Here is a 21,109-nt window from a genome sequence, read left to right as displayed (position 1 = left end):
GGAGCCTGTGCTCCGCAACGGGAGAGGCCATAACAGTGAGAGGCCCAAGTACCGCAAAAAAAAAAAAAAAAAAAAAAAAAAAAGATAAGCTGAGCCTTGCTGGTGGAGCTGTAATTTTTCTATGTACAACTGTACAATTCTAGCAAATGTAGAGTTTGTGCTTAACACATACCACACTCTCCAAATGGACCTTATCCCAGCATAAGTCAGTAAGGATGCAGTCAGAACCTACCGTGAGCACAGCAGACTTCCGTGTTCTAAGCACGAGCTTAGCGAAATGTCTGTAATTGTTAAGAGTCTTAAAAGGACATGGGGGTGGGGGAGAGAGGGAGTGGTGGCAGGAGTGAATAACACTGCTGCATGTTTGACCAGTTTGCAAGGAGAGCACCCAAAGACCAATGTTGTGTCTGGCAATCTCTCTCATCACAAATGCCACTGGTGAAAGTGACAAAAATTATGCTGAAGGGTAGACCTGTCCATGTGAAATAGGAGATTATCCTGGGTATGAAGGAAATAAGATGTAAAAGTGCCAGGTGCAAAAAAAAAAAAAAAAAAAAAAAAAAAGTGCCAGGTGCAGTGCTAAACACTATGGTATCTCATGTAACCCGCACACCAACTATCTAGTCGGCACCAACCTTATCCCCATTCTACAGAGGAAGCAACCGAGGCTCTCTGAGGTTAATGACTTGCATGAGGTCACACAGCTAGTAAGCGGTGTAGCTGGGAACTAAACTGGATCTGTCTAACCCTGAAGCTCACGCTGTTGATGACAATGCCAAGCAATACTCTTTTTTTTTTAAAAAAATATTTTATTTATTTATTTATTTGGTTGTGCCAGGTCTTAGTTGCAGCAGGTGGGCTCCTTAGTTGCGGCATGCATGTGGGATCTAGTTCTCCAACCAGAGATTGAACCCGGGCCCCTTGCACTGGGAGCTTGGAGTCTTAACCACTGTGCCACCAGGGAAGTCCCAAGCAATACTCTTTTTTTTTTTTTTTTTTTTTTTTGCGATATGTGGGCCTCTCACTGTTGTGGCCTCTCCCGTTGCAGAGCACAGGCTCCGGACGCACAGGCTCAGCAGCCATGGCTCACGGGCCCAGCCGCTCCGCGGCATGTGGGATCTTCCCGGACCGGGGCACGAACCCGTGTCCCCTGCATCGGCAGGCGGACTCTCAACCACTGCGCCACCAGGGAAGCCCTTGATCTTTTTGATATCACCTCCAAATTGCTTCTGTATTCATTGGTAAAATGAATAAAGTGCTGGCATCGTTTGGATTTTGCCTGCACAGAATAATGTAGATCTGGATTGGATGGCTTAACTTCTATAGGCAACAGATTTGGACTTTTTTTTGCGGTACGCGGGCCTCTCACTGTTGTGGCCTCTCCCGTTGCGGAGCACAGGCTCCGGACGTGCAGGCTCAGCGGCCATGGCTCACGGGCCCAGCCGCTCTGCGGCATGTGGGATCTTCCTGGACCGGGGCACGAACCCGTGTCCCCTGCAACGGCAGGCGGACTCTCAACCACTGCGCCACCAGGGAAGCCCAGATTTGGACTTTTGTTCCTCAGATGGTTGGTGGTTCTTTCAGTGAAAAAAAACAGAGAAGTTTAAAATGAAGTCTTATTTTAAAATACATGTAGAGGTACATGTGGTCATCTGGTGAGGCTAGAAGGGACCTCCTGTTAGGACACCAGAGCTGTGTGACCCTGGGGATCACCTGCACTTACTGAGTGCCAACTATGGCCAGCACTAGAGGGAAGATGAAGGAGAGCAAAGCCGGGCTCCCTGCCTGCTACCATCTAGAGGGAAGGTCAGGCATGGCCACAGATCAGCCTAGTACGAAGAAACATGGCTTCTAACAAGCTGGGCATAGTTTGTTACTTGTATAAAGTAATAAAGGGTTCTGAAATACTTCCACACTTATTTCCTATTTGTTGCCAAATCTGCTGTCCTTATCCTATCCCAACCATAGGAATGACTTCCTGCAAGAATGGAAGTGAGCTAAAATACGTGGTAAGAGGTAGATGGCAAAAAAACCAAACAAAAAACAAAACCCCTCAAACTCCAATTCACCCTTTCCTGTACGAGGCTCCGTGCCATGGCATCTGGTAGTGCCCCCCTACTCTGTCTCTAGGCTCAGCCGTGTGACTTGCTTCTACCAGTGGAATGTTATTGCTTGTGCTTTCCCCTTTGTCATCGTCGTTGTGAGGACATACCCAGGCTACCCCAGTGGTCCCAGGATAGGAAACATGGAACAAAGCCACCCACAAACAACATGATCAAGCCAGCCAAACCACAAAGGGAAACCCAGCTGGGATCAGCCTAGATCAGTTGAGTCCTGCAGATATGTGAGAAAAAAATGTTTATTGTTTTTTAAAATTAATTTTTATTGGAGTATAGTTGATTTACAATGTTGTGGTAGTTTCTGCTGTATAGCAAAGTGAATCAGTTATACATAGACAAATAACCACTCTTTTTTAGATTCTTTTCCCATATAGATCATTACACAGTATTGAGTTCCCTGTGCTATACAGTAGATTCTTGGTAGTTATCTATTTTATATATAGTAGTGTGTATATGTCAATCCCAATCTCCCAATTTATTCCTCCCCCCCCAAATATCACTATATCGCTTATATAAGGAATCTTAAAAAATGGTACAAATGAACTTATTTACAAAACAGAAATAGAGTCACAGATGTAGGAAACAAACTTATGGTTACCAAGGGGGAAGGGGGGTAGGGAAAATGTTTCTTGTTAAACACCATGAGTTTTGGGGTGGTTTGCTACTTAGTATTATTATGGCAATAGGTAACTGATACATAGCACATAATAGATGTTCAATAAAATCTGTACCTTATTTCCTTTCTCTCCTCCTCCCCAACATCCAAGGCCGTCTTATCCCTCAGATCATCACTCTAGGCAAGGAATTCTGTGGGAAAGTCCTGAAGACAGCTGATCAGCCCATTACCTAACAATGATTTTATACAGATCATCTCTCACACTTACATCGTTCTCCGAGATGAACATACTATTCCCATTTTATAAAGGAGGAAACTGAGACTCAGAGAGGTTAAATCAGAGCTAGTAAATGGAAGAGTTATAATTAATACCCAAGCCTGTCTGACTCCAAAGCCAAAGATCGTTTGTTCTGCTGTGCTACCCTGCTGCTACTTCTATAAGATCAGCTCTGAAAGAGTCAGGGAGAAAGGAATGCTTGGTGCCTCCAATCCCTTCCCAACAGCCTAGGATAGAAGGATCTGGGTCCTACAGACACTATTCCCAGGACCTGTCACAGACACCCTCTCTTCTTAGCTTGGGGCTCCTTCCCCATCTCAGATAGGGATGCTCATACCCTAGGGACTTCTGGAGCTCTAAGGAGGCAGAATACTTGGGCTCCTGAGTTGGTGTGGCTTCCAGTAGAAAAGCCCACCTATCTCTACTGTAGATTTTCCTCCCTCTCCCCTCCAATCCAATCCCTACCTACCCCCAACTCTGCCCTTTTAACTGACTTTCCAAAATCTGTCTATGGAAGCCCAAGTCCAAGGCTCTAGGTGGAGAACTGGTCAGGGAGGGTGAACTCAGCAGTTCTCCTCCACATCCCACCTAATTCCTTTGGAGGATGGCAGAGGAGGAAGATGAGGCAACAGGAAGAAGGGAAAAAAGGGGTGTGTGGTCTTTCTTTGGTGCCAGGCATGGCCAGGCCATGGTACCTAGCCAGAGAAGAGGGCAGCCTCTGAATAAGGGCTCAAGGCTCTTCAGAGAGGCCTCAGAGCTGCCTCCTGCTCTGCCTACCCCTGCCTGTCTCTGCCTCTGTGTCAGTGGAAACTTGGTTTGGCTACACAAGGCACACAGATGACAGTCACTGAAGCCAACTGCTTACCAAGCATACCTAATTATCATGCAGCACAGCAAAGCACTCAGTTAAAGGCATTAAAAAAAAAAAGGCCTGGAATGTTTTAATTTAAACATTCTGTTCATATATGCCTGGTCTTCATAGTTTGTTACTCATGTAATATGAATGTCAAAATGTAACTGTAAAAAAAAAAATCTCCAGGCAACGTATAATTTCCACCTAAGAGGTACAGCAAATTATCTTAGTTTCAGTTTCTCACTAAAGTTGAGATAATGGTAAAACCTCTTTTCACTCAATCCTGTATGGATATTATGAAGATAAGTGAGATTTATCCACTCAAATCTTAAAATTCCAATAAAATCAAAGGTGAAAAAAGCTAGTTAATTTTTGTCCATGTGTAATTACTTAGTTCAGTACTATGTAGGCAGAACTATGTATATCCCTGAAAACCTTTGAACTACTGGGTTTCAAAGACCTCAAATAACTCTACGTACTCATTTGCCAAAATAAAAGGAAATGAGAAAGAAAAAGGGTAAACTTACAAAAATGTTGACCTCTGGCTTTTTTCTTTACAGGTAAATTTAAGTCAATAAAAATCTAGGAATTTGTACCGTATTAAGTTACTGCCATTTAAATACAAATTTGGTTTACTGATAATTAAAATGACTTAAAAGAGGAAAATAGTCCCTCTGATTTGCTGATGTGTTTGCAGCCTCAAATATTCTAAAATGGGTAACATTTTCAGCTGTCTGTGGAAGCAGAACCACCTTTGTTATTTACCAAGCCATCATGAGCACTGTTTTCCCCATATTAAGCTTAGGTGTCATTTCAGGTTAACTCAGGAATCTATTTTTGACTGTGTAAGCAAGTATTTTTGTCAACGATCAAAATATTTACAAAAAAGAATACTCCTATTTGAAGAGTAGAGGCTAAATATGTAAAAAAGAAAAGAAAAAAAGAAAAGAAAGAGTAGAGGCTAGAAAAGAATGCCAGCTAAAAGCAGACATACAAAACCTAACTCCCACACCTCCCCAACCCAGTGACTGAAATTAGGCGAGTCCATAAAAATAGGCAGGAATACATCAAATGACTCAGTTTAAAAAAAGTGCCTATTCTGTGCTCAGCCATGGACCAGCAGCTGTGGGAGGCACAAGGATATGGCATCTCCCCTCCAGAGCAGACTAGAGTCAACTGGTTAACACCCTAGTCTAGTGTTTAGTGATCGTTTCACATCCCTCACCTTACTGGAGATACTAGTCTGAAACTTTGGATAGGAGATTTAACCCCACTTCAAGATTCCCTTTAAAACTCATACATACCTGTAGTATCTTAGCTTAGGAGGAAAATGACATCAATGAGAACTCAATATCATGAAATATGAAATACTATCTCCAAATGATGCACCAACACTGATGATTCTTTTTCGAATGCCATCCACTAACTTGGGGGAGTAAAATGGGCAGAAACAATGTCATATAAAGGTATTAATTAATTTATTCATGGATATTTACTGGCTGCCTGTCACACGCTCTATCCAATCTTTGGTCTCATAGAACCTACAATCTGGGGCGGGGGGAGGACACTGACAAGTAAGCAGGTGATACCTATCTGTGGTCTATGTGAAATGGGATAGGTAGTCCAGGGAGATCCCAATTTAGGAGACCAGAGAAAACTTCCTAGACCTTTAAGCCCAGATTTCGCTTAAAGACAAGGAACTTTAAGCCAAGATTTTGAGGTGAGGTTAGCTGAGTGAGGGAAAAAGTGTTCTAGGCTAAAGGAATGGCCTGGTGTGTTTGAGGAGCTAGGAGTACAGCATGTCTTGCACGCAGAGTAAATGGGTGGAGTGATGGGAGATGAGGCTGGAGGTGAGCAGGGGTTAGTCTATCCTGCTCAGGGATATGTACCTTCACCAATGGTCAAAGGGAGCTAACAAAGAGTTTTAAACAACAGTGTACTGTGGTCAGATTTGGGTTCCAGAAAAATCACTGTGGCTTAAGGTTGGAAAATGGATGGGAAAAGGCAAGACTGGAGATAGGGAGACCAGTCAGGAGGCTGCTGAAATTGGTGATGCCTCCAACGAGGGCAGCAGTGGAGGGGATGGAGACAGATATTTAGGAGGTATAATCCACATGGCTAGTATGGCTGACCTGGGGGAAAAGCAGAGTCTGAGTTGACTTCCTGGTTTTTGGCTTGAGATTCTGTGTACAAGATGATATTACTGAAAGAGAGAGAGAATAAAAGAAGAGACTCATATTTGGTGGTGGTGGTGATGGGGGCTGGGGGTTAAGAAAAATGAGTTCACTTTGAGATGGACTGAGTTTGAGGACACCCAGGCAAAGATGTCCAGATGCAGGAGGAAATAGGGACCTGGAACTCAGGAGAGATATCAGGGCTGGAAAGAGACCTAGAAGTCCTCAGCATAGCAAGATGACAACCAAACAGATGCAATCTTCTGGGGTGCGTATGACGAATGAATATATAGAATAGCCTAGGCCTGAATGCTGAGCTAGATGGAGAGAGCCCAGAAAGGAGACCGAGAAGCAATAGCCAGAATTCCAGAAAGGAAAATAAGAGAGTACAGTATTTCAGTAAGCATGGTCAGGAGTGTGTCACATGCCATGGAGAGGCCAAGTTAAGGTAAGAACTGAGAAGTATCCATTGGATTTAGCTACAAAGACCTCAACAGTGACATTGGTAAGAGCAGATTTAGCAAACAGGAGTGGCCAGAATGAGACGGCAAAGGGCTGGGACTGAAAGGGGAGGTGAAAAACAGATACTGAGTTGTAGCAACTCTTTCTAGAAGTGAAGGGAGGGAAGAGCTACAGTTGGAACAGGTGTTGGGGGAGCATTAAAAAAAATATAGGAGAGTCTGGAGCACAAAAATTCGGATGGGAAAATGCTAAGAGGTTATAAACACAGGAAGGGATTGGGTCCTGAGAAGGTAGGAGAGGCAGCGGCCCAGAATAAGGTCAAAGAATTGGTTTTCAACAGGAAGAGTGTCTCTTCCTTTTCAGAACAATAATTTTAAAAAAAGGATGAGAAGGGTTAAACATTGAGAGTGACTAAAGAGTTCACTCTCATGCCTTGAACATGAACTGATATAAACTCTGGTATACGTTAGGAGGCATCTGAATCCAAGACTTAAAAACAAAAAAAAACCCTTTAGATTTGGAAATCTGTCGCTCTGTTTCAGAAACACAAAAAGTTCTTTTAATCCACACTTTTTTTTTTTTTTTTTTTTTAGTATTTGGAGTCAAAGAAGACTATTGGGGAGGTACTGTTTACATTGCAGTCTTGTCAAAATATCTTTTAAAAACCACATTGAGTTCACTAGAAAGGAAATGCATTTAGTATAAGGCCTTGCAGAGTGCACGGCCTTATTTTAATAAGATGCGGTGATGCATATAAAATAGACTTCAAAAAAAAGGCTTTGCTTACTGTCAAATCCATGTTTTACCGGAAAAGGTTTTGATAGTGTTACCCAACAACTACTAGGAAATGCATGCCTGCAAATTCAAAGATCATATGACTTGAAGAAACTGCTTTAATCAGTGTTTATCAAATAGATTTAAAACTAGTTCTTGGGCCTCCCTGGTGGCGCAGTGGTTGGGAGTCCGCCTGCCGATGCAGGGGATACGGGTTCGTGCCCCGGTCTGGGAGGATCCCATATGCCGCGGAGCGGCTGGGCCCGTGAGCCATGGCTGCTGGGCCTGCGCGTCCGGAGCCTGTGCTCCGCAACGGGAGAGGCCACAACAGTGAGAGGCCCGCGTACCACAAAAAAAAAAAAAAAAAAAAAAAAAAAAAAAAAAAAACTAGTTCTTAGATCTAATTCAAATATGTTCCTGCTCATTTATAGAGCAAGAGTCTAGGTATTTAGACACAGAAAATGATTTTTTTCAACACTGAGAGTGAATGCTCTACCAGATTTGTTTTGTTTGGGGCTGGATTTTCTTCCTTTCATCCAAGAGCCACTTGGAATTTAAAGATGAATTGTCACAGGGAAGAAAATCTCATTTATCATGCCCTTGACTTTCTGTTTAAAGGGGATACACTTGTCTGTTCCTATGCTCCACCTGCCCGAGAACCACTTTAACAATAAATTGGGCTTGACCTAAAGTTTCTTGATGTAAAGCAAAAGTTTTACATTTTAATTAGCTTTGGGAAGTCAAGGGCCATTCTACTAGAAACCTAAAGAGATGGGAGTTGTGCTTAATCACAGACCAAAAGGACCCACCTGCCTCCTTTCTCTGTAATAAAAACACAAATAAAGCAGAGCTGCTGAATGAAAACAGCCAGAGTCAGGGGTCAGTGCCTAATGTCAGCTCTCACCGTGGCCAGGGCCATGTGACTCCGTTGTGTGGCCTCGTGGAAGTGACACAACCCTTGGCCCACAGAAGCGGTGGAGAGGTTCCCCTTAAAGAGAGTCCCATTAAGGAAAACCCTCAAGAAATCAAACCCACTTTCTAGATTTACTGGAGGTAGCCTGGCAACATTACTGCTGATATAATGTGAGGATCTCGCTTCATATAATGAAAACCATGTTTGCAAAACTCACGTGGAGGCAGGGGTGGGGGGGAGGGGAAATCCGTTTTTGTATATTTGTGCGTAGGGCAGTCAGACCGTAAACCTTGAAAGGAAACCCTCCATCTGAAATACTGTGCTGAGAGTAGCTAGCAGTCAGCGCCTACAGAAGCCAGGAACATGGAGAAAAACATTTCAATCCCTCCGCCCCCGACAGAGGTAATGTTCTTCCCCTTGGAAAGGAAAGGGTCCTTTAGCATCTTTTGTCCTCTCGCCGCCATCGCCTCCTCTCCCTTTATTATCGCTGACCTCCCACAGAGAAACGAAGCCACGGGCCGAGGGAGGAAAATCTGAGGCCCTGTTCTGTCCGGGGCTCCTGAGATCTAGAGAGCTGGAGCTACTGATCGGGGTCCTGCCTGGATTTAACCCGGTAGAGGACCCATCTCCCTTCTCTGGGGGTGAGATGCAAACTTGCTCAGACCCCGGACTGGGCGCGCTGGCTGCCAGGGCCCTCCGTGGCGCTGTTCGTGGTGCTGAAGCCTGCATCAAGGCGTGGAGGCAGCAACCCACGCACAGGCGACCGCCTGTCAGGGGCTCCGGGCCCAGATCCACGTGAGGCAAGTCTGGAAACAGCTGCCGCCCACAGAGCTACAGCCAGCGCCACAGTTTGGCTCCAAGTGTAGCTCACTGACTTACTTCTTTGCAACTGCAAAATGGCTGGTTCCCCTTTTCTCTTCCCAGGGGCTTTCACAGAGCCCACCTCTGGCTCACCGATCTGGCATATCTCTTTCCTCATGTCCTCCCTGCCCATAGGAATTCTCTCACCCCCTCTCCTTCGTACAATACTTTGCCTTTGCAGAGAGCACCTTACAGATGGTACCGCCCTCCCTGGCACCACCAACTGAGCCATTTCGCTTACACACATAACCATTCCTCTTCTCTCCCACAGGTAGTTTTTGCCTTCTCCGCCCCTCATCTCTCAAGCAGGAGACTATGACCTCAGTGTGCAGGGTGGGCGGAACACCTTTACCCATCACAGCGAAACCGCTGATTTCTCCTTGGCAACGGATTCGGAGAGGCAGAACTTAGAGTTCCAAAGGACCAGGAGAAAGTCCCCTAAGAAATTTCTAGGAAAATACGGGTAGTGGTCAGTAGGGTGGGGAATGGAGACACAGACACTAGAAACAAAGTGAAGAAAAGAGCCTGGGCCTTAGAGGTGCAAGGCTTGTTGCAGTTAGAAGACTCCCGGCAGGTGGCACTCTAGCTCAAGGTGCTTTTGGTAGAAGCCTTGACTGTGCTCCTGGTTCCACCTCAAACCTCCTTTCTGCTGAACAACCCCCTAGCCAGGTTTGGAGGTCTGTCTTCCTCTTGATCCAAGCACTCTGCTAAAAAGCACCGTTCGCACAATTCTATTTACTGTAATACACAATGGTGAAGGGAACATAAATAAGAAAGAGAGGGTCAGTGGGAGGATTTTTTTCTCATGTGTGATTGATGGTGCTCAGATCAAAACTGTGTAATCATCAATAACATGACTCAGCAATTGGGAAATGTAAACAAGTTGTGCAAGTGCTTGCTTTGGTCAAAGCCCTGGAGGGGCTCATGGGGCTGGGCCAAGCTTGAGGAGGGCAATGCCAACAGGATGCCCTCCCTCCCACCAGGGCAGAGCTGGCTGTGCCTACAGCCTGACTGGCGTGACCTTTGCCTTTTGCAACACGCATGCGGTTGGGCCGGCGTTAATGGCACTTTGCAGGGAGTTCCAATTGAGTAAACAAAAAATGCCTTGCCCTGTTCTAATGGAGCACATTATTCTGAGGCCTAAGCCTTCATCCAGGCCCCTGCAGCTGCTCTGCAGGTCAGTGCTACCAATAAAGCAATTAGCCAATGAGAAAACTCTTCTTCCCTGAGGGGGACTCGGAGGCTTTGTTGCAGTTGCTGTGCTTTGCTTTGGGTTTTTAAACAAGCAATCCAAGTTGATCTGAGCCTCTTACATCAGACTCCAGGATGAAGACACTGAAATTGTGTGTTTGCTGAGTGTGATATTTTAAGGAACTGGTCCCTTGTTCAACACAGACGGGAAAGCTCACTGCTTCCTGTTCAATTAACCTGAACCATAGCTGAACTCTGCCCTTTGAACTCACTCAGCAGATAAATACATTAGCTCACCTAAGGAATCATTAATATTTTTCAATCACATAAAACAAACATGAATGTCTGAACACAACCCAAGAAAGAGACAATTAGGAAGAGCACATGGAACATGTTGAAAAAAAAAATCACAAATGGATGTTATTTACAGAACAAAAAGGGTCAAGAAATAGAACGGATCATGCCAACGGTTCTGGAAACAAAGGGGACTTTCATTTTCATTTCTGCAAACACAAAGGGTACTGAGCAATATTTACCAATTCCTGTTCCATCTACACTGCTCGATAAGAAAAAGTTGTACCCTACTCCTGGTCTGGTTTCTACCTAACTTCCATCAGAACACACAACTCCAAGCCCTTCTCTTGGAAAGTGACTTCAGTGTTCATGCTCATATACAGAGCCCAAAATATTGCATTTCTGGGGACAATTTTATTCCCAATTTGCTACAAATGAGCCAAAATAATTTTTGTGGAAGTATCACTGCCTTTAAGTGAACCAGTGTAAATGAACCAAGCTAGTGGCTTGATTGAAATAATTTTACAGTAGAAAATGATGTTCCTGTGATGTTGTTACTCTAGCATCTAAAGAGATTTTGTTTTGGGGGGAGGGAAAGAGAGAGAAGAGAAGAGAAGAGAAAAAAGGAGATCGCTAAATGCATCTGTTTTGTCCTTATCCCTGCATGTCATCTTAGAGGAATGAGAAAAACATTCCCCAACCAAGTCATTACACATTTCAGTTTGATTCAGTTTCACTTGCCACAATTCTGCCTCTTGACTCCTCCCCTCCTTCCCCCTTTTCATTTTTGTTTGGTTTGGAGTGTGGGCTTAATGCCCAGCTATCCTAGATGAGAACACTTAAAGGAATAACGCAAGCGCAAAGGGTAAATCTATTGAATGAGGGTCTTTAACTATGTGGTTTCCTTAAAGGGAAAGGTTGGATCAATAGGATCAATATGAAAGGTTTCCCTGGCCCTGCATAAAAGGGTAAGGGCTTCTCTTTTCACTGGTTTAACTTTACTCTCTGACAAATGCAAATCAATGGATCTGTGTTTACAACAGATTCCCTAACAGACCCAACCTGGGTAAAGCCCAGAGCCTCGCCCTGGGGGTGGGGAGTCCAAGCTTGCTCTAGGGGGATGCTCTAGGGCAGAGCTTAAGGCTCAAGGCCCTGGGGGTGGAGTGGGCTTGCTGCCCACTGGGATCCTGCGGCTGCCGCCTGTGGTCTCTCCAAAGAGGATAGGAAAAAAATGGAGCAGTGGAGCTCCAGACTCTTCCAAAGATGCCTCAACCCAACATAAACATAAAGCCCAAATTCCTAGGATCTGGTGAGCCAGTCAACCTTGTTTCCTACCAGTATAGATCTGGGAGGTTGACTACACAGAGGGAGCTGGAGTGGGATACCTACAATTGGAGCAGCCCATGCATTTCAGCTCTAGAATTCTCCTTCTGTGCTTTCTTAGGTGGTAACTGGCTCTCTTAGCTATTAAAAAGGCAAACCACTGAAACCGTGGGTTCTTTCCCCCTTAATTTTACCTGTCCCTTTAAAAATGTGATGCTTTCCAGAGATTACATGACTTCAAGTCAATACCAGTTACAGAGAAATTATTTTTCTTCCTGCAGGAGAAAGTATATGTATATTTGATTACATGAGCCAAAGTCCAATGCTGATTAAATTACATTGGAGGTGTGCTTCCAACCCAAACAAAGTCTGCTTTCTACAGAAGAGTAATGGATCTTCAAATGGCGAGAGAGGCGCCAACGTGGAACGCAGAGCCTCCCTTCCCTCTGGGACAATTTGTGTCGGACAGTTTTTCACAACAATGTCCACTTCTCCCCCAGTGAGACTAGCTCTGTGTGCACAGCCCACAGCCTGCTTCCACGCCTTGCCATGCCTCAGGTGGGCTGAGCTACCCAGTCTACCTCCCTGCCCCTGCAAAAACCTGTGTACATTTCTCAGGGTCTTCACCTGGAGTGAGACTTGGAAGTCAAAAATCAAGCTTTTCCCAAAGGCACTGAAGTGCATTAGGGGGACAGACTGGGTGATGAAAGGGGATGCTGATGGGCCCCCAGCCCACCTTGAGCAGGCTCTGTACCTGACAGTATAAATGTCCCTATTGGGTACCCTCATAATGGTCTCTCCCCACCAAGAAAAGTATCCCCTCAGATGAAGAAATTGTCCCTAGGTCAGGAAAAACAAGGCTCTCTGATAGGGTGGGGGACAACGATAATCCAGAATCTGTAGATGAAGTTTAAGGCCCAGGGTTCCTCAATATTCACCCTTTTCCCCAGGGCCCTTTATCCAGACAATTATTTCTATTTACTCCCTCCTCATTTTCCTTCCTTTGGTAAGAGCCCAGAAACTAAATCACTCTGCTTCTCCTCTAAGGTTTTCATTCCTCCAGGGATACCCTGACAGGATACCACTTTCCCTCAACAGTTTCTACCAACACCAGCCACCAGCAATAGTGTGGTGGCGTCCAGTACTTTCTTCCTGAGAACTCTCCAACCCCCTTCCTCTGATCTTCCTTTAGAAACAGGTTCTAAAGCCCAGAAAACCAAGAGGCGACCTTGAAGTGAAATTTTGGATTGAAAAAAGCTGGAGCGGAATTCTCTTTCCCCCTCAAGGTTCAGGCCTGGATCTCTAGAAGGTAAACCCTGCCCAGGGTCCCCTGTTACTTCTGGGCAGACACGTGTCTCTAGAGAGAAGTGGGGCCACTCTCAGAGACACTGAGAATCTGGGGGGCTCGGTTTCCCCTCTGCCCCACCCCCACCATTCACAGGAATCCAGCCCTGTTTTGGGATTCTAAGATGGGGCTGGAGGAGAGTCTAAGATTCCACCCTCCAAAAGCCCAGTCGCCCCTCCCAGAGCCTAAGAGCCCTTCACCGGGAGCTTGAGGGGAGGGGCCCGCTGTCTGCCTCACCAAAAGGAAACCTCGCACCCTTTTTCGTTTCTGTATCTGATCACCTGACCTAGTTCACTGCAGGTTTTCAGAAGAGGGGTAGGGCTCATTCTGACTAGGAATCAAGGAGCTGTATCAAAGCTCCCTTCTCTAAGGAAACCCACTGGAAGGAAGACGACCCCTATCTCTGGGGAGGACAGAAAGAAATGACTGCTTCCCCTTTGCCACATGGCAAAGCAGAATAACGCAAGATTTGGGGTTTTTTCTCTCTCCTTTGCTTCCTCCTTTTTCTCATTTCGTTCTTGGAGAAGGAAGGAAGGAAAACACTCCTTTTCGTCCAGGTTGAAACCTTCTGTTGAAGGAAAAGCTCAGTATTTCTAAAACTGGAGAATGTATAGTTTCAAAAAAAACCGAACAATTTAGTTCTTATCTCACCCCCACTACCGTCCCAGCTCTTTCTTTCCTTCATCCACCTTAGTGTTCCTTCTGGAAGCATAAGCCATTTGGCAAAAGGAGCCGTTGGCAGGATGTGGGGACAGCTCTGAAGTCCTTTCTTTTCCAGTCAAGGCAGGTGCCTCAGAGAAAACCTCTCTACTAGGGCCAGGCCTGAGTCCCGCGTCTCGGAGGGGAAGATCTCTCCAGCTGGTGGGAAGGCGAGCTGGGGCGGGACAGTTCCCCAGGCTGGTGTTTCTTACCAGCCGGGGCAAGAAACAAGATTCTTCTCTGGTTGACCCAATTAGCCCAGAGCAGACCATTCTGAGGGATGAAGCCCGGGCCATTGTCACTGGGGCCTCGTTTAACTGTCCAACTAATGCACCAGTGTAGAAAGTGTAGAAAGTCTGCGAATGTTTTCTTAATGAAAACAAGGACGGAGCGGATCCGCGGATCAGGAAGCTGCGAGGTTAGCAGGCAGCTTTAAAGACGTCGTTTCTATACGTCTGTGTCTCTATCTCTGCTTTGCAAGGAAGTTCATCTGTACCATTTTGTTCTAGGATCCCACATATATGCGTTAATATATGATATTTGTTTTTCTCTTTAGAGACGTCGTTTCTAAAGTTCGGCTTGGACGTTCCCGCATATGGAGAGGAGACCAAATTTCCCGGATGGTTTCCGTGGAGGAAAGAAGTTGCCCCCGGCCCTGCTGGACCAGACGCGGGCCGCGCGGGGCAGAGGCGAAGGCACCCTAAGCGCGAGAGGACTGGGAGGGCTCGGGCGCCGTCCCGTGCGACGCCTTCGGTATACCAACCACCCGCAGAGCCCGCGGCAGGGAGCGCAGAAAGCGGCGTTGCGCGCGGGGGCTGGGGGAGAGGGCAGGCAGCCTGGCGACGGCAGGAAACCTCGAGGAGGAAGCGGCGGGCTGGGGCCGCGCGGGGTGAAGCAGCGGCCAGACCCGAGAACCCGCCTGGAGCTGGGGAAGCAGCGCGGCGGGAGCGCCGGGGAGCCAGGCCGCTGGCGAGCGCTCTGCTGGGAAGAGGGCGCCGTCGGGCTTACTGGAAACGCGCCGGATCAAGTTCCAGATCAATGAAATCTGGGTCCACGCGTTAACGTTATTGTTGCCAGCATTAATGCTCTTTTAATCTTCTAAACATTATCAGCATCGATCTCCCTCCATATACACATTTGTTTGAGAAAGTGACATAACCACATGGTGGAAAGCCTGGAATAAAAATAAATGCGCAGCCCCTCGCATCGAGGGCGCCCGTGGACCCAGGCTACTTCTCGCCCGCGGGTTCACCAACCTCCCTCGCGTCGCGCCGGCTCGGCCCAGCTCCCGCCCACCCTAATGCGAGTTGGGAAGGTGTTCTCGAAGCACCGGGACTTGACCAAGCAAGGACGGTAGTGAGCTTTTCAATTATTAATCCGACCAGCCAGCAGGAGAAAACGTCTTGTGTTCCGTACCGACGTGGGCTACATTCGACCTCTCCGTCTCGGATCCCGAACTAAACCTTCGGGAGAGCCCGGCTGAGCCCGGCCGAGAGGCTGACCAGAGGGAGGGGTGGGAGTCGGGGTGCGGGTCTCTGCCGATGAGGTCCCCGCCCCCCGTCCCTAGGCCTAGGGTGGCCTGAGGACGTCCCCTGGCGCCAAAAGGAGCCGCGCACGCACGTGGTGCCCCTGGCAGGCGCCGCAGCGTTCTGCCCTGGCCACGCTCCGCTGCCGCGGGCGTCAGGTGGCCCAGGCGACATCCCGTTGGGTTGGTTAAGGGCCCGGCCCTCCGCTGCCTCAACAAGACTTGGCTCCGGACTGGCCGCTGGGAGCTGCTGCCTGGGGAGGGCCGGGCGTCTGTTCGCCGCGGGGACGCGAGGCAGGCTCGGGGCGGGTCGCCCCGGGAGCCCGGCTCACAGAAGGCGGAAACCTCGGCAGGGTGTGTCGTCGGAGGGTCTCTGCTGTCTTTCAGGTGTTGGAGGAAACCACTCCCGCCACCGGGGCCTCGATCTTCCTCCGCGAGGCGCCCATCCACTTTCTTGCCCGGGTTCTCTCGGTCCCTCCTGGTTCGTGTGTGCTGAGTTCGGAGGCCTCTTGGGCTCACAGCCAGTGAGGGTTTGTGCTCGAACACGCTGGCGTTTGTCCTCGCAGCCTCTTGCCGGGTTCATAAAAACTGCTCTGCCGGAGCCAGACCCGGGGACCGCGGAAGAGACCCAAGCCCGCATGGTTGCAAACAGTTCCGGCCCTCGCCACCCTTTATGAACGAAGTCGTGCACTTGGAGCCCATTTCTCTGAAATCTACTGTTGAGGCAATCTGAGCTCCCCCATCTTCTCCCTTCCCTTTTGAAATGCTATCCCGGGCTGTGGATACACCGCGGCGGTCGGCGCTTCTGTTGTGACGGGGTGTACTTCACCTAAGGGTGAGGTTGCCGACACTGGCCCACATCAGGCATCTTAACTCTGCGGTCCCTCAAACCCCTATCTGCTAACCTCTGGCAAGACCCAAAATGAGAAAGAGAAAGGGAAATTAAAAGGGGAGAGAGGAGGAGACAGAGAGAGAGAGAGAGAGAGAGAGAGAGAGAGAGAGAGAGCGAGCGAGCTGGTCTCGATGAGATGCGGGGCTGGTCGGTCTTGGCGAGGTTTGGGCCTGGGAGTCAGGCAGAGCTGCCCTGTAGAGTCACTGGGATTGTTTAACCCCCAGAGCTCAACGGTGTGGGCCCTCGGCAGCGTGCTGGCGAGATTCCGATCTATACTCCTGGAGGAGAAGGCCTCAGCTTTTCTTCTCCCTTTGCTCCGGTCCCCTAGCGCTCCAAGCACATAATACCAGTCCCAGCTTCTGCATCAGTGTCTGAAGAGACTGATCTACTGACCCCAAACTGAAAAGCTTCCTATGTAATAATAACCACTCAACACACTTGTACTTGCTGATCGAATGGCCAGATAAAAAGGCTAAAGCTCTTGTCCCTTTTCAACTCTGCGTAATGAAACAGACACACATTTGAATGCTTGAGCAAAGCGGGGTCCCTCGCAGGAAATTCCCAGTCGCTGAAGGAGGCTTTCAGACTCCCACTGAGGGGGCTTTCTTGCTCCTGCTCTGAAAATCCCCGGTGCTGCCTGAGGCCAGCCCCTGAGGAGTGGCCCCGGGACTCTCCCGTGGTGGGTGGTGGAACTGGGGTCCCCCAGGGATGCCACACTCTCCCCCATCCCAGCAATATGCTGTTGCAAAAATCCTTGAGACCGGCTAGCCAGCAAAGCATTACTTTCCAAATCACGTTCAGACATACATTGGCAGAGGGCACACGTTTTAAAACTCTGTCTTTTTCGGGACAGGCGTGAGGGGGCGGCAGCGCTCTGAGGTCAGCCGGAGTAGAATAGCTGTCATCCTGCCTTTACCTTACCCTGGTCCCCCCTCCCCAAGACCAGCTGCCAAGCTTCTTCTGGCTGCCTGTGCCTAAGAAGCCAGCCCTTGCTAAAACTCTCCCGTGAGGGACTAAAGGCATTTTCAGGGGCCTAAGACAAAGGGGTACCACACTGTTTGGAATTGTCAGTAAGCTTCCAGTTTTTCACGGATGCGCTCTATTCACTGCTTAATCTTTGCGAGGAACCGAGAGCAATCAGAGAAAACTGTAGGAGAGGATGAAGAGTAAGCTAAATGAGGAGAAAGATAACGTAGGTTTCTAAATCCATGCAAAACTCTTTGGAGTCCACCGACGTGGGGAAGCCCTTGGTGTGGTCGGGGGGGCTAGTTTCTTTACCTTTTCAGATCAACACTGCAGGGAGATTACTGACTGGAGATCTGAATCCTCCAACAGCGGGCAAAGGCGGAGGCTGTCAGAGTGGAAACGCCCCCTCCCCAAGCCTGGGCGAACACGCTGCCTGTCACATCCCCCAGCCCTGTCCGGCGTAGGCAGAGTGCACCCTACAAGCCAGGCTCAGCGGTGCGAGGATAGCCCCGGGGAGCCGGAGAGGAAGCCTGAGCTCACAGCTCCGGAAGCGCGTTGTGTGCGGCTCGGAACCGCGCGCTAACCCACTACCCGCACCTATGTAAATCACTGCCACCACGAATTGTCCGCCAGATAATCCGACGATCGGGAGAGATAGCCTCAGTCCAAAAGAAGCTGCCCATCTCGGCCTGCAGTCGGGTACCGTGCGTCCTCCCCAGTGGGGCGCCTGGACACTTTGCCCCTCTTGGCCCGTGGCAGGGTCCTGGGGGGCAGCGCAATTGCCACGCGCACCGCGCTGGGTCTGTGCGCACTAAAGCGCGCAACTGTGAGCGCAACTGTGTGCCGGTCGCAGCCACGGCTGCGCCTTTCTCTCTGGTTCCCGCCGCCCACACAGGAGGTTTCTGCGCTCCTAGAACAATAGAGGGCTGTACCTCGCGGCTCTGCCGCTAGAGGAGGCACAAAGAGCCAAGCCGGCTACAGAACAATGTAACCAATGCGTCGACCCGTCCTCCCCGCCGGCCGCCAGCCCTCCCCGTCGCCGAGCTACGCGCACAATCAGCGTCCGCTTAATGCAAAGGCGGAGCCTGTAGCCCGCGGCCAAGATGCGTTAACTAACCTGCATCTTAATTTTTCTGCACCTCTTCCCGCGAGCTCCCAGTCTCTCCCGGAGGCCCCAAACCTCGGCAAATCCTGGCAGACGCTGGGAGCCGGGCAAGGGCGGCCGGCGAGTGAGGCAGGACGCCCTCTACTCTTAGTTGCTCCTCTCCCGTCCTCCCAGAGAGGTGGATGTGGCAGTCCCAACCTTCGCCCTTGTACCCTCCCATCACTGTGGGCAGTGACAAGGGAGCTGGCCCCAGCCCGCTCTTTCGATCATAAAGTCCCCGTGCCAATGTCAAGGCCGGAAACGGGCTCGGGAAGCGCTGTTGTACCCTGGTCACCCGTTCTCCGCGTGGGCAAGGCTGTGACTCTTGTCAGTGACCAAACAAGTTTGCCTCCCGCTCCCCCCCCACCCCGCGCCCACCAACTGCCTCCATATAGGGAGACCAGGCAGCTTGGAAAACTGAAATGTATTGCCTAAGCAAGCTTGGAAATGTATTGTCTAAGCAAGAGTTCAAGTGCACAGGGTTTCCAATAAAGGCAATCCCCCTTTCCTGTGAGTCCTGGAAAGAGAGGGCTCCTAGCGGACACGGCGCACCCCCATCGCGACTCCCACAACTGGGTAAGGTCGGAAGGAGAGGGCAGAGTTGGCACGCTGACCAAAGTGCGTATAAAATGCGGGTGGGGGTCGGTCAGGAAGCCCGGGAGACAAGGAGGGAGGAAGGAAGAGAACGAAAAGAAAGGGAGAACAGAAAAAAGAGGAGAGGAGAAAGAGGAAACAGAAGAAGAAATCAAGTAGAGAAGAAATAGGAAGTGTGGAGAGGAGAGGAGGCGAGAACCCAGAGACATGGCCAAGCGCCCTCACCCGGGGCCACAGGCACCCCGGAGCGCCCTCCCAGCACCCTGGCTCCAGGAGACCCTCTGGGCTTACCTGCCAGGCGTAAGGCAGACATGCGCTGGAACTCGGGCTCCTGCAGCCACTTCCACATCCTGCGGAAGGTCTCCCTGCCAGATTTGAGTTTACTCCACGGTTTGGGGTTCCGGAGCAGGTCGGAGAGGGTCCCCTGAGACCGGCACAACACCCTCTGCGCGAAGATCGCCTGTGGGATGCTGTAGCGCTTCAGCTCGGCGGTGATGCGCTGGGCCACCTCTTTGGTGTTGATCTCCTCCAGCTGGCCTGACGTGGCCACCTGCGATCCCGAAGAGGACGAGGGTGGCCTCTCACGGCTAGGCGCCAGCACCGGCCCATGGGACTGAGCGTGGCCCGGGTGGTGTAGGCCGTTGAGGTGCGACATCATGGCCGCGGGCGGGGTGCCCAGACCGCGGGACAGGTGTTGCTCACCGCGGGTCAGCATGGCAGTGTGATGCGCGTCGAAGTTGGGGCTGAGCATTTTGTCGTGGCCCGGGGGCCCGTAGCTGGGCAGGCTCTGCTGCGCGTTGTGGAGGCCGCCCAGCCCGTTGCCCAGCGGTGTGGCGGCCAGCGGGGACAGGCTCTGGCTCATGCCGGGCATCTCCTTGTAGGGACTGTAGAGGTTGTTCATGGTCGGGAGCCCTCGCTCGTCGCGCATGAGGGTGAAGCTGCCGCTGACGTTGCCCGACAGGCGCTGGTGGTGGTGGTGGTGGTGGTGGTGGTGGTGGGGGTGCGGGTGCGGGTGGTGGAACTTGTCCGACACGGTGGAGATGGGCGGCAGCGGCTGGAGCGGCGTCAGCGTGGTGTAGGTGTTGCTCATGCCCATGCCGGGCGGGGACGAGTCGCAGGACATGCTCATGGCATGATGGAGCGGGATGGAGAGCTCGGGCCGGTAGTCGCCGCCGTCCAGGATCGAGGCCATGCTAGTGACCATGGCCGAGCGCGACGCCGCCGCTGCCGCCGCTGCCGCCGTGCCCAGCTCCTGGTGCGCCGTTGGCGGCGGCGGCGGGCCCCGCAGCGAGCCAGCGGCGCCGCGGCCCGCGTGGTGAGGGCTGGTGCTGGTCAGCAGCTCCTGCTCATGGCCCGGGCCCCCGCCGCCGCCCCCGCCGCCCCCGCCGCCGCCCCCGCCGCTGCCGCCGCCGGCCGGCCCGTGTAAAGTGCCCAGACTTTCCATTGTCAGCTCCGGGTTCATGGCGCAGCCTTCTAGGTCTTTGGTGAGGCATCGATAGGCGGTGTAGGCAGCCTTCATTCAGTCCATCGGGGCCCGGGGGCGGCGGGGGCGGCGGGGGCGGCCGGCGGGCTGGCAAGGCGCGCGTGGCGGAGCTCTGCCGCGGGAGCAAGGGAGGGCGCGGGAGTGCGTGAGCGTGTGGAGGGGGAGCGTGCGTGCGGGTGTGCGCCCCGGGCTGCGGGCGGGCGGGCGCGCCCGGGGTGGGGGTGGGGTGGGGTGGGGTGGGGGCAGACGGGGCGTGTGTGCGGGAGACGGGAGGGGGCGGGGAAGGAGGGAGGGATCACCGAGTCCCGCCGCTCGGGGCGGCGCGCTGCCTAGCCATGTCCGAGCCCGCTCCGGTGCCGACGTCTTCTGTTTGGGTGAGCGGGAGCTGTCCAGAAGGGCTCTGCCGCTCGCCGGGGCAGCCAACCTACCTTCCCGGACCCGGGGCGGGGCAGTACCCGATGGGCGCCGCGAGCAGCCACTGCGTGGCCGCGACTGCCCCGGGAGGCGGGCCTCCTGCGCACAGCTGCCAATGGCTGAGGAGGGGGCGGGGCCGCGCGTTTCACGTTTGGCTGACGGCTCTGTGCTTTTTTTTTTTTTTTCTTC

The 21,109-nt window shown here is 50.8% G+C and overlaps 1 protein-coding gene across 1 annotated transcript in view; it reads right to left on the bottom strand.

The window, feature by feature from the left end:
- The window catches only part of ONECUT2 (one cut homeobox 2), a gene marked incomplete at both ends in the record, with an annotated part of 37,917 nt that extends 17,375 nt beyond the window's left edge, over positions 1–20,542 (bottom strand). Inside the window, one exon of the mRNA XM_079717086.1 lies at positions 19,315–20,542. Within this exon, the coding sequence (XP_079573212.1) occupies positions 19,315–20,542 (1,228 nt within the window). The remainder of the gene's footprint in view (positions 1–19,314) is intronic.
- Between the last annotated feature and the right edge of the window lie 567 nt (positions 20,543–21,109).

The sequence above is a fragment of the Hyperoodon ampullatus genome (genome assembly GCF_949752795.1).
Source record: "Hyperoodon ampullatus genome assembly, chromosome: 13".
Taxonomy (NCBI): domain Eukaryota; kingdom Metazoa; phylum Chordata; class Mammalia; order Artiodactyla; family Ziphiidae; genus Hyperoodon; species Hyperoodon ampullatus.
The sequence above is the reverse complement of the archived record's forward strand: the minus strand, read 5'-3'. Positions and strand labels throughout refer to the sequence as shown.